The 14,678-nt window shown below is 39.1% G+C and overlaps 1 protein-coding gene across 5 annotated transcripts in view; it reads right to left on the reverse strand.

Moving 5' to 3' along the window:
- Hadhb (hydroxyacyl-CoA dehydrogenase trifunctional multienzyme complex subunit beta) overlaps positions 1-14,678 on the reverse strand; it is a 33,270-nt gene that overhangs the window by 11,034 nt on the left and 7,558 nt on the right. For all 5 annotated transcript variants that reach the window (XM_028782910.1, XM_028782912.1, XM_028782911.1 and 2 more), the window contains exons 4-8: positions 12,158-12,257; positions 9,480-9,524; positions 6,857-6,956; positions 2,501-2,588; positions 369-556 (exon numbers count right to left, since the gene is read on the reverse strand). In XM_028782910.1, coding sequence (XP_028638743.1) covers positions 369-556; positions 2,501-2,588; positions 6,857-6,956; positions 9,480-9,524; positions 12,158-12,257 — 521 coding nt within the window. The remainder of the gene's footprint in view (positions 1-368; positions 557-2,500; positions 2,589-6,856; positions 6,957-9,479; positions 9,525-12,157; positions 12,258-14,678) is intronic.

Below are 14,678 nucleotides of genomic sequence, written 5' to 3' on the forward strand. Positions count from 1 at the left end.
CTGCCTCTGCTTCTTGAGTTCTGAGATTAAAGGTGTGCACCATCACTGCCCAGCTGGAAAAAACATATTTCTAAAAAGGGCTAAAAAATACATTTTTAGAGACAGGGTCTCATTATGTAAGTCATCTTGGCCTTGGACTCATACAGATTCACTTGTTCCTGCCTCGTGAGTGCTGGGATTAAAGGCATGTGCCACCATGTCCAGATTACAAATTCAATTTTTATAACTACTCCCACTCCCAATCCTGACCAAATACCCTACCCTATAATCAAGAGAATATATAATTATTAGAATACATGCTATATTTAACTGTAATCTAGCCTTGGGATGCTCTGGATCTTTATTTATATTAAATTCACAAGTCTTACCTCAGGGGACAGAAAATTCAATCTGAATTTGGTGAGTAAGGACAGGCGCTGGGCCAGAGTCTTGGCTTTATTGAGATCAAGCATCATTTTCCTCATATTTCTTGAATGACGAATAGGAACATCAGACATTAACTCAACACCACCAGCCACGACGACATCACACTGGCCAGAAGCTATCAGACCAACAGCTACAGGGTACAAAGTATATGTGCATGAACAACCGTGTAGGAATAACAAACCACTGAAATGTAAACTTGGTTTAAAAGCTATATAAAAAGGGGCCAGCAAGATGGCTCAACAGGTGAAGGTACTTGAAGTCAAACCAGAGACCTCAGCTCCATCCCTAGAGCATATATGGTAGAAGGAGCAAACCAATTTCCACAAATTATCCTTCAACCTACACACATGCGTCATAACATGCATGCATATAAAATAAATACATGAAAAAATATCCTTGAAACAGTTATCAGTTTTGTATAACAGCAATCAGTGTCTAACTACAGGGTCTCACTGTATAGCTCTGGCTGTCCTAGAACTAGCTGTGTAGAGCAGACTGGCACCAAAGTCACAGAGATCCACCTGCCTCTTCCTCCTGGGTGCTGGGATTAAAAATGTGCTACACCTAGCTAGTTTTTAACTTTTCAATGGGACTATTACCTCATAATTTTTGCACTTCTGGAGACTGAACCCAAGGTTTGGCACATAAATAGGCAAGTACAAGGAAATATTTTAAATGTCTAAAAGCACATTCAACACACCTGAGAAAAGCTTCATCCAAGATACAAGGACATCAACTTCTAAATCAACTTGAGCGATATCTTTTAAACTTATTTTATTTTCTGTATATTAGTGTTTCATCTGCGTATATGTATATACAACACATCTGTACCTAGTGCCTACAGAGGCCAAAAGGGCATCAGATCTCCTGGAAATGGAGTCAGTAATTATGAATTATCATGTAGGTTCTGGAAATCACACCCAGGTCCTCTGGAAGATCAGCCAGTGCTGAGCCATTTCTCCAGCCCAACTCAAATAATACTCAAAACCTAAACATCTTCCATATTTTATATGCTCTAAGTTTTCAGAAAGGTTTCCTCCTTACCCCTCACATAAAGAATACTAATTTCTGCTACATGTCTTCTCGGATGTGAGTTTCCCTTTATGGCAACTGGCATGCAATTCTGTTGCTTTAACTGGGAGTCAGACACACACCACTCAGTAGAGAAGCCCCCAACCACTGCCTCCAGCTTCATTCCTGCCACTCATGAACTCAAATGCCCAATCTGGCCTTGATATTATTATAATACCATTAAGCACAAAGCCTGTCAAGTTTCCTGTCTTTTCATTAAATAGCGATGGCTATTTAATGTCCCACAATTTTAGGTAAAATGCCATATAGATTGCCAAGGATGTGGGTAGACAGTGAATTAAAAATAAAAGCATTTTTGCAAGTATGAATGTGTGCTGTCATGTGTTAGGGGACACATGGGCAAAAGTGTGTGTGTGTGTGTGTGTGTGTGTGTGCGCGTGTGTCTACACACAGGCCAGAATTTGGCATCTGTCTTTAGTTGCGCCCCATCTTGTACACTGAGACAAGTTCTCTGACTTGAACACATCTCACCCATTTGCATCATCTAGCCGGCCAGTCAGCTGGCTTGCTCTGGGATCCTGTCTCTGACTTCTGACTTCTGGGATTACAAACAAGCTGTCACACCTACCCGACATTTAGTAGGAGGTGCTAGGGATCCATCTATACTCTGGTCCTCATGTTTATTCAACAAATGATTTCCCACCCCAAGACTTAGACTATCTAGGGCTTGACAACTATGGTGATCCTTGAGGCTGCAGGCCTCTGTCCTCATGGGAAATGTCCTATCAGAGTTACCTAAGCAGGATAAACTATGCAACTCCTTCCACTGACAGTCCCAGTAGCAGCCAGCCTAGGACTAAGGACAAATTCAACTGTCCCCACAGGGCATTAAAAACTACTCTGGAAAATCCTAACTTTTATATAATTTTACCTTTATGAAAACACAAACTAAGAACTCTGTGCTGTGCTCAACACTTACTTCCCTTAAGACTGGTTAAAAGGAGTAACATCACAAGCACCTTTGGACTCCATGGACACATACCTGTGGTCATGGCTTGGTTTGAAGAGATACAAGCCATGGTGACAGTGTGAGCCGGAGTCTTATCAGAGAAGCCAGCTCCCAGGGCAGCCTTCAAGGAATAGTGAGGGAGAGAAAGCACACATGTGAGTCAGGTCTGAGCACTCCTCTGCCTGGTGAATTAGGAAAGGGTTTATTTCAATATTTTACAAAGCAATGCTTACAAGATTAAGTCCATCACAAAATAGCATTTTAGCTTTTCTTCTAGACACTGAAAGGTACTGTCAAATTCCTGGTAACAAGTTTCTTTTTACTTTTAAAATTTTTCTTTGTGTGTATGTGTAAGGCGCAGGCATATCAGGACACCCATGTGGAAGTCAGAGGTCACCATGGAATTGGGTTAAGGGCTTGGACTCCAGCATTTAGGCTTATCAGAACACTTTACAGCTAAGTCATCTTATCAGCCCACTCTATGTTTTCTTTTTCTTTTTTTTCTTTCTGTAGTACTGAAGATTAAACCTTAAGGCTCACACATGCTCAACAAGTCCTCTTACCACTGAGATTACCACTTTTTACTTTTTATTTCGAAACAGGATTTCAGAGTGGCCTTGAATTCATTATGTAGCCCGGGCAGGCCACGAACTTGTTGTATTCCTCCTGCCTTGGCCTCCCCAGTACTCAGGTATGCAGTCTGGGGATGACTAAGTCCAGTGGCTTGGTAGCCATTCTCAAGTGTGATATAAAGGCCACAGTATTTTTCAACCTCATCTAATTATTAACAATGCTTTACTTCAAGCCTTCAAAGATATACAATTTTATCTTTCTTTAAAATAAATATGCAATTGAAAGAGTGATGAAACTGCATCATGGGGTGGGGTTTTCATGGATCCCTGAAGCTATAAAGTCTAGCAGCAGAGCAAAACCATGAAATGTTTCCACAGTGACCATTAAAACCACAAGAAAGCTCTAACCACTTAGACTGCTTTACACTCAGCTCTCTAAAACAACCCCACTACTGACCTAAAGGCAAAGTAAAATTTGAAAACTTGCTAAATATAGAGATGTTCAATTCAATAAAAGAAACTTTGGAGAACTGCCTGACTCACAAGAGACCCTCTGATAAGTAAGGGTCAGGCCAGTTTATGACTGTCAGAGAACTGTCCAGAACAATGACACAGAAATCAACGTGGCTATAGGAGCTCTGAGAGAATAAGTACCTCCTAATTAACCTAATGAAAGTGGCCTCTAATTTCATGACACACAGTCAAAGTCAAACATGAAACTAAGACATCTATACTTATTTTATATGATTTGTTGGGGAAATATGTTGCAAAACATTCTATTTTTGCTAATGTAAGGAATTTAGGTACACTTAGGAGAAAATCTGTTTAATACTAAAGCTTTACTTTAGTGGGGGAAAAAAAGTTCCCAACGCCTCCCACCCTTGCTACGAAATATGGGAATCCTTTTCAAGGAACCATTTTTAGTAGTCCTTTTTTGAAATTACTTAATTAGCATCAGAATTGTCCTACAGTCTAGTGAAATGAATGTTGCAAATTCCAGATTTAAAAGTTTCATGTCTTTTAGCTGATCTTTGCCACTATACTTTCACTGTACTAAGTGCCTAACTGTGCTAAAAACTACTTCCTGGCATCTGCACGTCAACTTCTCAACCTGAACCAGTTGGAAAGGAAATCAGAAGTAGGTGTTGGGGGCAAAAGAAAAGATTCCATAGTGGGACAAGGGTAAGGGCACTCAGGTCATAACAGCCTGATCCTCATGAGGCCACTGAAGCATGTTACCCTTGGACTCAGGTGACACACAGGACTAACAAAGCTTTAAATAGAACTGGTAGCTGGTGACCCTTGTCCACATTCTTCTATTTAAAGACTGAATCACTTTCAAGACACCAAGCAGAAAGGAAGAAAGTTGAGTTGAAGGACAAATACATTGAGGTCTTTCAGCAAAGTGAGGCTTGACAGGGCACAAAGCCCTTTAGGATTTCATATTAATACTACGACAGGTCCTTGTGGGCTGGAGAGATGGCTCAGGTGAAGAGCCATCTCAGGTGAAGAGCACTGGCTGCTGGAAGAGCTGGAGGGGAGCTGATATTAGGATGTAAAGCGAATAAACAAATTAATTAAGAAGGAAGAAGAGGAAGAAGAAGAAGAGGAAGAAGAGGAGGAGGAAGAGGAAAGAAAAAATACTGGTTGTACTTCCAGAGGTCCTGAGTTCAATTCCCAGTAAGCACATGGCTCATAACCATCTATAATGGGATCTGATGCCCTCTTCTGGCATGCACCCATACATGCAAGCAGAATATTATATATATAATAAATAAGTAGATCTTTAAAAATAATATATTAGCACAGATCCTAATAAAATTCTTTAGCTGGGTTTAGTTAGATTATAAGTTCTACTACTTATTTTCCTGACTGTCCCATCACCTCTACCTTTCTCCTTAGCTAATAAAATGACCTGGAGAGTTAGGTGTGGTGACCTATGTCTTTAATCTCAGTACTTTGGAGGCAGAGGCAGGTGCATCTCTGTAAGCTTGGGGTCAACCCTGGTCTACACAGGGTTCCAGGCTATCTCACTTCGTAAGTGAGACCCTGTCTCAAAAACAAGAAATTATGTGGCATACAACATGGCTGCTATTAGTATGAGGTTCAGGGAAGAAACTTACTCAAGCCAATCAACAGGAATGTGCATAGAGATGTAAAACTTTCAGAAAAAAATTCACAGAAAAACATCACGGTTTGGGTTTGAGAAAAGAAGAAGAAAGTAGAGAAAACCGAAACAGATTTAACATCTACTTTTTCAGTCTTAGGAAAGTCATTTCATATCCATGACCCAGAAGTTGCAAACACTGTAAGAAACTTGATGGCCCATGAAACTTCATAATGTAAATTTCATAACATGGTTTTTAATGGACTAATAATATTCCACTATTCTGCTGAATTATAATTTATTCAACCAGTCTAAAGTTGAACAAGATAAGTAGTTCTTCTGAGATTCACCTGTATATTTTATCCTACAAACTTTTTGTCTTTTTTTTTTTTTATAAGCCACTGGAACTCTTCTTAGGTGTGTTCAAAATGTGAAGAAGCAGAGGAAAAGTCAATGCTCTAGGAGAACAGAGACAGACCTCCCCCTGCTCTCAGCTCTCCTCTCTCCTCTACCCTCATCAGCACTGGCTGCTCACTGTGACCTTGGGCAGTGCTGGAACCTCAGCTGCTTTAACATTCGATGTGTGGGAAAAGTGTGAGAGAACAAATGGTTTTGATCTGTGCCTGTGCTTGTCTTGGCTGACAGTGGAAGTAATTATCCTCACAAATATATTGAACATAGAAGCACAGACAAGAAATACGATAAATATATGAACGCCTACTTTATCCAAATACTTGAAACAAAGCCCAGAAGACAGGTTTGAATTAGTCACTGTCAAATGCCTATGTGATACTCATACTAGTTCCAAGGCTGTCATTATCTCTATTGCCCAATAAACACCAGATATGTGCCAACTAGGCTAAAGGTAAACTCCTAGGAAATAGCTTCATAAAAAAGAAAAAAAAAAAAACAACCCTGACTATGTGTCATCTAGTCAAAGGTAGCAAATCATAGGCAAGGCTTCCCCCTACCACAAAAGCCAAGTTATGAAGTTGGCTACACTGTTCAAGTTTAATTAGAAACCATGACAGCGAACATTAAAAGAGCAGCATCAGCCACACTGCTTTACTGTTTCTCTGACACAAGAGACAAATACACTAACATTTCTTAAACCCAATTAAACAATTTATCTGACCTATAGCAAAACATGGATACATAATAATATACATCATCTGATTTTAAGTGAAATACATGTTTATTTAATGGATCTTAAGAGTTTAATGACTTTAAAATGGTAGATTCTAGGCTGGGCATGCATCTCAGTGGTAGAACACTTGCCTTGCCTGACATATGCAAGGTCTTGAGTCTGATCTCTAGCAACATATGCACATACAAAAGAAATAAATTATTAAATATTAATTCAAATTCAAATAGACTTTTTGCTAATTTGGGGGAAGGGTGAGACGTTGGGGGAGACAGGCCTCACTATGTAACACTGGATGATCTGAAACTTACTGATCTGCTTGCCTTTGCCTTCTGACAGCTAGTATTAAAGGTGTGTACCACCAAGCCCAGCTCTGTTGCTATTGTTTTGGAGAAAAGGTCTCACTATATCCCAGGCTAATCTGGAATTTACTACATAGCCCAGATAGGCCTTGGACCCCATGGCAATCCTCCTGCCTCAGCCTGCCAAGAATACATTACAAGCATCAGCCACTATATCCAGCTTTATCAATCTCTCTAAATAATATAAATTTTTGCTTTACTTACCTCTCTAGCCACATTGCTTGTCTTTACTTCCTGAATAACTGTACCAAAGATGATATAATCAACAACATCCTTTGGAATATTGGTCCGATGCAATAAACCCCTAAAAGCAGAAATCCAAAGAAAAGAAACATTTCATACATGAAGGTATGCCAGAAAACATCACATAAAATACTGCATGTTTTAAACAGGGAACAATGCACTGGAGGTGTAAGGTCAGAGGGAGAGTGCTCACTTAGTACATACAAGGCCCTCAGTTCAATCCTAATCTCCTCAAAAACACAAGACAAGTCTTTCCTTTTAAAAGGCCAGACACAAACATTCAACAGCTTATCAACAAGGAAATGGGTGAAGGGAATGAAGAGTCAATATTTCTTTTTTTCTTTTCTTTTTTTTTTTTTTTGGTTTTTCGAGACAGGGTTTCTCTGTGTAGTCCTGGCTGTCCTGGAACTCACTCTGTAGACCAGGCTGGCCTTGAACTCAGAAATCCACCTGCCTCTGCCTCCCAAGTGCTGGGATTAAAGGCGTGCACCACCAATGCCCGGCAAAGAGTCAATATTTCATGGCCACTTGGTAATGATACATTAGAAAGAAATAATTGAAAGTAACTTGGGCAAGTGGAGTTAGCTCAGTGATAGAACACTTGCATAGGAAGCAAAAACCCTGGGGTCAGTCCTCAGCTATGACTGGGGTTAGTAGTGGTGGGATAATTTAGGAAGCCAGGCATGGTAGCACATGTCTTCAATCCCAGAACTTGGGAGGCAGAAGAAAGCAGATCTCTGTGAGTCCAAGGCCATTCTGGTCTACAAATCAATCCAGGTCCGTCAGAGATATGTATCAAGGTCTAGTCTCAAACAAACAAACAAACAAACACCTGGGGTCACTCAGAAGGCTCAGAGGATAAAACAGACCCTGTCCTGACTTCTACATGCACACTGTGGCATATGCCTGCCTGAGCAAGCAAAAACATTCACAAATAGTAAACTAAAAATTATAAATATATTTAATACAATAATGTTAGTTAATATCACCAGAAATCGGTAGAAAGATAGATAAAAAATTCAAGTATAATTGTGGAAATACTAAATTTTAAATATTAATATAAAAGCATAATTAAGTAATACAAATATATATTAGTTCAGACTGCTATATAAACAAGGAGCAGTAACTCTCAAGTAGGAATGAGCATATCGTAGGTGCTAACTTGGTATTTAATTGTCCATGCCTTAGAATAGGCATACTGACACATGCCCATGATCCCAGCACTCATGATGCTGAAGCAAAAAGGACTGCCATAAGTATGAGGATAGGTGGTAATGTATAGCAAAATTCTGTCTCAAAACATACAAACAATAAAATACCATTTCCCATTATAGAGATAAGAGTTTCTTATCTCTATAAAAGTCACATCAAAAATAGGACAAGAGTACACATTTGTCAAAACTCAAAAGTAAGTTATATATATCTGTATGGAGTTAAAGATGTAGTTCACGGGTAGAACACTTGCCTCCTATACTCAAGGCTTTGGGTTAACACCGACAACACTGAAATAAAGAGAAGAGGGAGGAGGAAAGGAAGGAGAGAAAGGGAGAAGGAAGCAGAATAAAGAAGCAAAGATGGAAGAAAATCAGAAAGCTGCTATGCAATAACTCAAAGGAAGACAGGTCCAAGCACAGTTTGCAGTGTCAAATGTAGAGCACAGAGAGGCCTGAGAAAACAATGTTGAATATAACTACATAGAGACTTGGGAATGGAAATGATTATTATGTAATTAGGGAGGGTAAACATTAAATACAGAGAAACAATGCTACTGCCATTTGCTCTTAAAGTCTGCCAGGAAGACAAAAACAAAAAAAACAAAAAACTGAGTGAGTGACAGTGAGCAGAAAGGAAAATGAAAGTGTTTTCCAACTAGGAAGAGACTCTGACTGCTTGAAGACACTAAAGCAAGACAGCTTTGGAAATATAGAGAGAATGTCCTATTCAGACACCGCTGTACAGTTACGACCACACCAATTATTCATCCATCTCAGCCACGTTTCATCTCATTTAAATTTACTTGGTTTGCATAGGAACCTTCAAGGTTTTTTCTTAATTTTTATCTTATTTGTATGAGTATTTGCCACCATATACGTGTAGATGAAGCAAGCATAATGCAGTGAATCTGAAGCCATCTTGGCCTACATAATGAGTTCCAGGCCAGGCTGAGAATACTATAATAAAGAGCATCCACACCTCTACCAAAAATATAGTCATGCCAAGATGCTATGTTCTAAGCTTGCAAAATAAAGATGCTTTTTATTCAAAGCTGTTAAAATTTAACATATACAGTTAAAATAAAATTTAATCTTATCATGACATATACCTTTAATCCTAACAATTGGGAGACACAGGTAGGTGAATCCCTGAGTTCAAGGCTAGCCTGGTCTTTAGTCAGTTTCAGGTCAATCAGAATTATATGATGAAATCCTGTCTCAAAAAACCTTGCTAAGAGCTAGTTAATATTGCTTCTTTCCATATAAAGTTTAACATCCTAGATATGAAAATTCTATAGAACATGCTACTTCAAGTGCAAAAACTATAAAAAATATTTTAAGTGAAAGAACAGGAAACTTCATTTACTTACGAAAGTGCAGCTCTAGCCAAGTCATGTGGCATTAGGTCTTTATACCTGGGAAAAGAAAACAAATAATTTAAACCAAAAGCCTAGCATTTCAGTAGAATTTTTGAAAATTGTAATGCATACAGATTGTCTAACATATGCTGACAATGCAGCTAATCTTACTCCCCAAGTCAGTCCATCAGTTCATATGATGAAATAGTGTGACTTTGCTATCTGTTACCTTAAAAAGTCTGACAAGTCCTAAACCCATACAGAACTTGCTGATTGTCTGACAAAATAGACATTCCAGCTGGACGAGGTGCTGAGGCCTATAATCCTGTCTCCTGGGAGTCTGCGGCTGGAGGAACGCCCCTGAATTCCAGGACAGTCCAGCTATAGCAGGAGACCCTGTCTCCAAACACCAAACAAACAAACAAACGCCGAACCCAAAACATAAATAACACTAGCTATACTTTACTACTTGCCATGCATATGCCAAATAGTCTGTTAAACTAACCTTCTCTTGCAGAGCAGTGGTGGTACAGCTCTCAGGAGACAGAGACAGGTGGATATCTGTCAGTTTGAGGCCAGCCTGGTCTACAGAGGCCAGGACAGACCAGCCTGGTTTATAGAGGTAGTTCAAGGACAACTGGGTCTACAAAGGGAAACCTTGTCTTGAAACTCAAAAAAAAAAAAAAGAACAGGAGAAAAAAAAGAAAGAAAAGAGAAAACTAACCTCCTCTTGATAGCTTTTTAGCTTTTAAGGGAGTAGCGTACATTTTTTTTTTTTAAGTTTTTTAGAGACAAGGTTTCCTCTGTGTAGCTCCAGACGTCCTTGAACTACCTCTGTAAACTAGGCTGGCTTTGAACTCACAGAGATCCACCTGCCTCTGCCTTCTGAATGCTGGGATTAAAGGCCTGCTATGCAATACATTTTTAAAGTACATTCTTAATTCTGTAATGCCCAAAAGGAGCATGTTTTAATTGCTTTTTTGGAAAGTTGTACCTTTGAACTAATCAGAGATTTACCAAAGAGCAGAAAAGACAGAGCGGAGTTCCTGACATCCTCTACCCTCTATTCCAGCTTCTTCTAGGCACTACTCATTACGTTACTAACTTTATGGCTCTCCCCAGTTTTCTATGAACATCCTTTTGCTGCTCCAGAGTCTAACCTATAGTACTTCCTGGCTTAGCCTCTCTAAGCGGGCAGTTTCCCAATCTCTCCTTGATGGTGAGGACTTCTGACACTTGACACCTGAGACTGGATACAAGGCACGCTTCTCACTGCTTCCTTTGGGGTGCACGGCATCTCGATGACATCACTGGTGGGTCACACGGTGCCTGTCAGTTTCCTCCACTCTAAAGCTACTACTTTCCCTCCCTTCCTGCAGAGTCTGCTAGAGAGGAGTCACTAAGTCCAGCCTTCCTGCTCTTCCCTCCCTCCTCCTCCATATTAGACACAATGCTCTACACCTTCCTTTTAAGTCTTTTTTTAAAAAAAATCATTTAGTGTTGTATGTACTTATATACTTGGGGAAGTCATAGGACAACCTGTACAAGTTCTGCTTGCCAGGGACTGTACTTATGTCAAGAAGTCTGGGAGCAAGCACCTTTACCCACTGAGCTGTCTCACTACCTCTTCCATGCCTTGCATTTTTAAAATTCATCTATTTTTATTTTATGTGCATTGATGTTTTGCCTGCATGGATATCTACATGAGGGTGTTAGATTCCCTGGAACTGGTGTTACGGACAGTTGTGAGCTGTCGTGTGGTGTTCGGAATCGAATCCAGGCTTTTCTGAAAGAGCATCCAGGGCTGCTGAGTACTGCTGAACCATCTCTCCTATGCCTTGCCTTTTAAAGGTATTATAGCTTCAAGATCTCAAGTCTTCCATAGGAATACATGAAGGCCTCATTTTTTTCAAACTGGAGCCTAATACTCCCCAGTAAGTTTTTAATGTTAGTGACTGCTGTCCAAAGTACAAATATTAAAAAACTAACAATATAAACAGAACAACTAATTGCTTCCTTAACAGAGCCCATTACCAGCTTTTGTGTAGAAGATAGAAAAGCCTAAAAAACCCAGCTGTTTGACTCTGAGGTATTTTCAGAGTAGTCCATAATACTTGGAGTTGAGCTATGGCAGGCATTAGACCAGCTGTGTCAACTCCAAGTCTCATCATGTTCAGCACTTCAGAATAAGCCCATCCTCGGCACTCAAACTGTGCCTACAGAAACCATGTACCAGAAAAGAAAAGACCTATTGGAAAGATGGTATCTGGATCTATACTGGACTCTCAACTAGGGCAATTTCAGGCTAATGCCATGGCAAACTAGTTTATAAAAGGAATAATAGAACATTTTGCCATAATATACCACCACTGATTTGACTCATTCTTTTTTTTTTAAAGATTAATCAAAGGCTTTATATATTTGGTAATGCTCAATAACAATATGCCCATACAAAGAGAGTTGTTTCCCAATTAGTTAACCTAAATAAAAGTTGTTACCCATGACTGCTCTCCATACCTGCATGGCTCTCCATTGCTCCTACAGCTCTGATCTGATTTGACTCATTCTATACTGGTTTTATACAGGTGCTCTCCATATGGTCTCCCAGCAATTGTATTATTCCCTACAAAGACTACTTGAAACAGTACCAGAAGAGAAACAAACAACTAACATGATCATTTTATACTTACGAAGTGCCTGACAGCAGAAATGGAATGCGGACACCTTCCACCACCACAATATTCTTTATATTGGGTTTTGCTAAAGTCTTCTTTGACTTGGTCTGGGTAGCTTTAAGATAAAGTTCAAAGAACTATTAATTAAAATATATAAAATCAGGGATAGGGAGGTAGCTCAAAGAATGGCGCAGTTGCCTAGATACATTTTTCTATACTTGCTCTCACATCTCCTCTAAAAAGAGTTGCTCTGTTTATAGTCCCTGCCAATGAGGCAGTCAAATGTGGTCTAAATCCAAGGCACAAATTGATCAGATTCAGAGGGGGTATGCTAGGCCCACCAACAAATCAACAAAGTAGTTGACCAGTGTATTTATTAGCGCTATTTTTTTCCTACAACAAAATACAGGAGGCTGAAGACTCTAAGGAATCTAAACTAACTACATGGTGCAAACTGAGGTCCTAGTAAAAGTCCACCTGGCTATGTTATAACAAAGCTAAACAACAGCAAAAAAGCAGAAAAAAAATAGCTAAGCGCAGAAGAGGGTAAGTATATAAGGTAGTCTCATTTTAAAACAACCACTCTCAGGAGTTGATGCCCTACATCAACGACATATACACACACACGCACACACACACACACATATGCACAAGGGTTAGGGATAAACTATGGCAATAACATCTCAGAATCTCAACTGAAAAAATAAAAATATTATAGTTAACATTCCTGAACTGCAAAAATTTATTTGCAAATATGCAAGCTAAACAATATAACTTGAAAATCTAGAATTCGCCGGGCAGTGGTGGTGCACACCTTTAATCCCAGCACTTGGGAGGCAGAGGCAGATGGATTTCTGAGTTCGAGGCCAGCCTGGTCTACAGAGTGAGTTCTAGGACAGCCAGGGCTACACAGAGAAACCCTGTCTCGAAAAACCAAAAAAAAAAAAAAAAGGAAAAAGAAAATCTAGAATTCAAATATTAACCAATATGTACTCTTTACTCTATATATAGTTCAAAGATTAAAAGATATGCTATACTTTACACAACTGCTACTTGTGTGGGACAAAGAGAGGTATGTGGACAAACAAAAATATAAACATCAAATCAAATATTCTACTAGACACAGTTCATGAGAAGACAGAAAACCCCAATAAATCCTGTAATCATTTGCCCACATTTCTTCAAACAACCATGTCAAGCAGTAATACTCAAACGAGTTAAGAGGACTTATATAGTTATAACACTATTGCACCCTGAAACCTGCTTGGCACAGGCACAGGCACCTTCCCTATCTAAATCTGTGGGTCACATTCTCTGCTTATCAGGTGCCTTTTTGTGCCATTATCATCAGCAACATTAACACAAACTGCTTATACAATACTGTTTGACACTGGAGACACAAAAAAGGCTTAAGTCTCATGAGTTTCAGAGCTTACAACATAGTTAGGAAGAAAAATAGCCAAAAAATGGCTATAGACAACAGAGATTAGTCTAAATGCCTGAAAACCTCTCTGTTGCCATCATAATGACCTTCTGCTACTTGGCAAGGGTCAGGTCTACGTGTGTGACTGTGCAAAGCAAAAGCTTGAGTGAACATTTAAATTAGGGGAAAGGTGATGGAAGTCAGAAAGGAATTATTCTTTATTATCCTTGTAGAATCAATAGAAATTTATATTCTGGTTAGAATTTAGAAATCTATTTCTCTAGTTGAGATTAGGCAACAGATCTCTAAGAATACTATAAGAAACTATGAACACACTGACTTTAGTTTACTAAGAGCTTTTTTGGTTGATGCTGTTGTTGCTGCTGTGGTGATGGTAGGTTGAACACATTGTGCCAGGCAAGTACTCTATGTATGACTGACCTGTATCTTCAGCCCCAAATTTGTTGTGATTTTTATTCTTCTTTTTCCTAGTACAGGGTGTGGCCCAGAGCCTTGAACATGCTAGGTAGGAGCTTTCCCACTGAACTATATATTCCCAGTGCTTAAAGAACTTAGAGATATGGTCACATCTATTAAGGCTGGCAGTCATATTTATTCTTTTAGAGAAGGAAACTAAAACATAGAGAAGTCATTTCAAGGCCCTACAGCCAAAAGATGCAGAGCTCAAACAGAATACAAATCCTGAATCTAGATGGTACTTTTTCTATGAAGCCATTATACAAGTTATATATCATATAATTAAGTATCTATATATTATATTACACATAAGAACATATACAATAAATCCCAAATCAGAAACAGGTCACTAAAGCCCAGGCAAGATGAAAAAAAAAAAACAAACTGACAACCTGTCAGGGAGTTTTGCACCAATCAGTGAAGATACATATGTAAAACACATGTTTTTAACAGTGAAGAAGCCTAATTCACTGGATTTACTGAGGCCCCACATAACCCCATCAAATGAATGAATTTCCCTATTCTTTTATTTCATGATGGTTAAAATCTCCCTTTATTTACTAGTTCACCTCTATTTCAGAAACAGTTCCTCATGTATATGATATAATAAGACATTTAACAGTGAACCCTACCACT

The sequence above is a fragment of the Grammomys surdaster genome, unplaced genomic scaffold, assembly GCF_004785775.1.
Source record: "Grammomys surdaster isolate TR1022 unplaced genomic scaffold, NIH_TR_1.0 946, whole genome shotgun sequence".
NCBI classification, from domain to species: Eukaryota; Metazoa; Chordata; class Mammalia; order Rodentia; family Muridae; genus Grammomys; species Grammomys surdaster.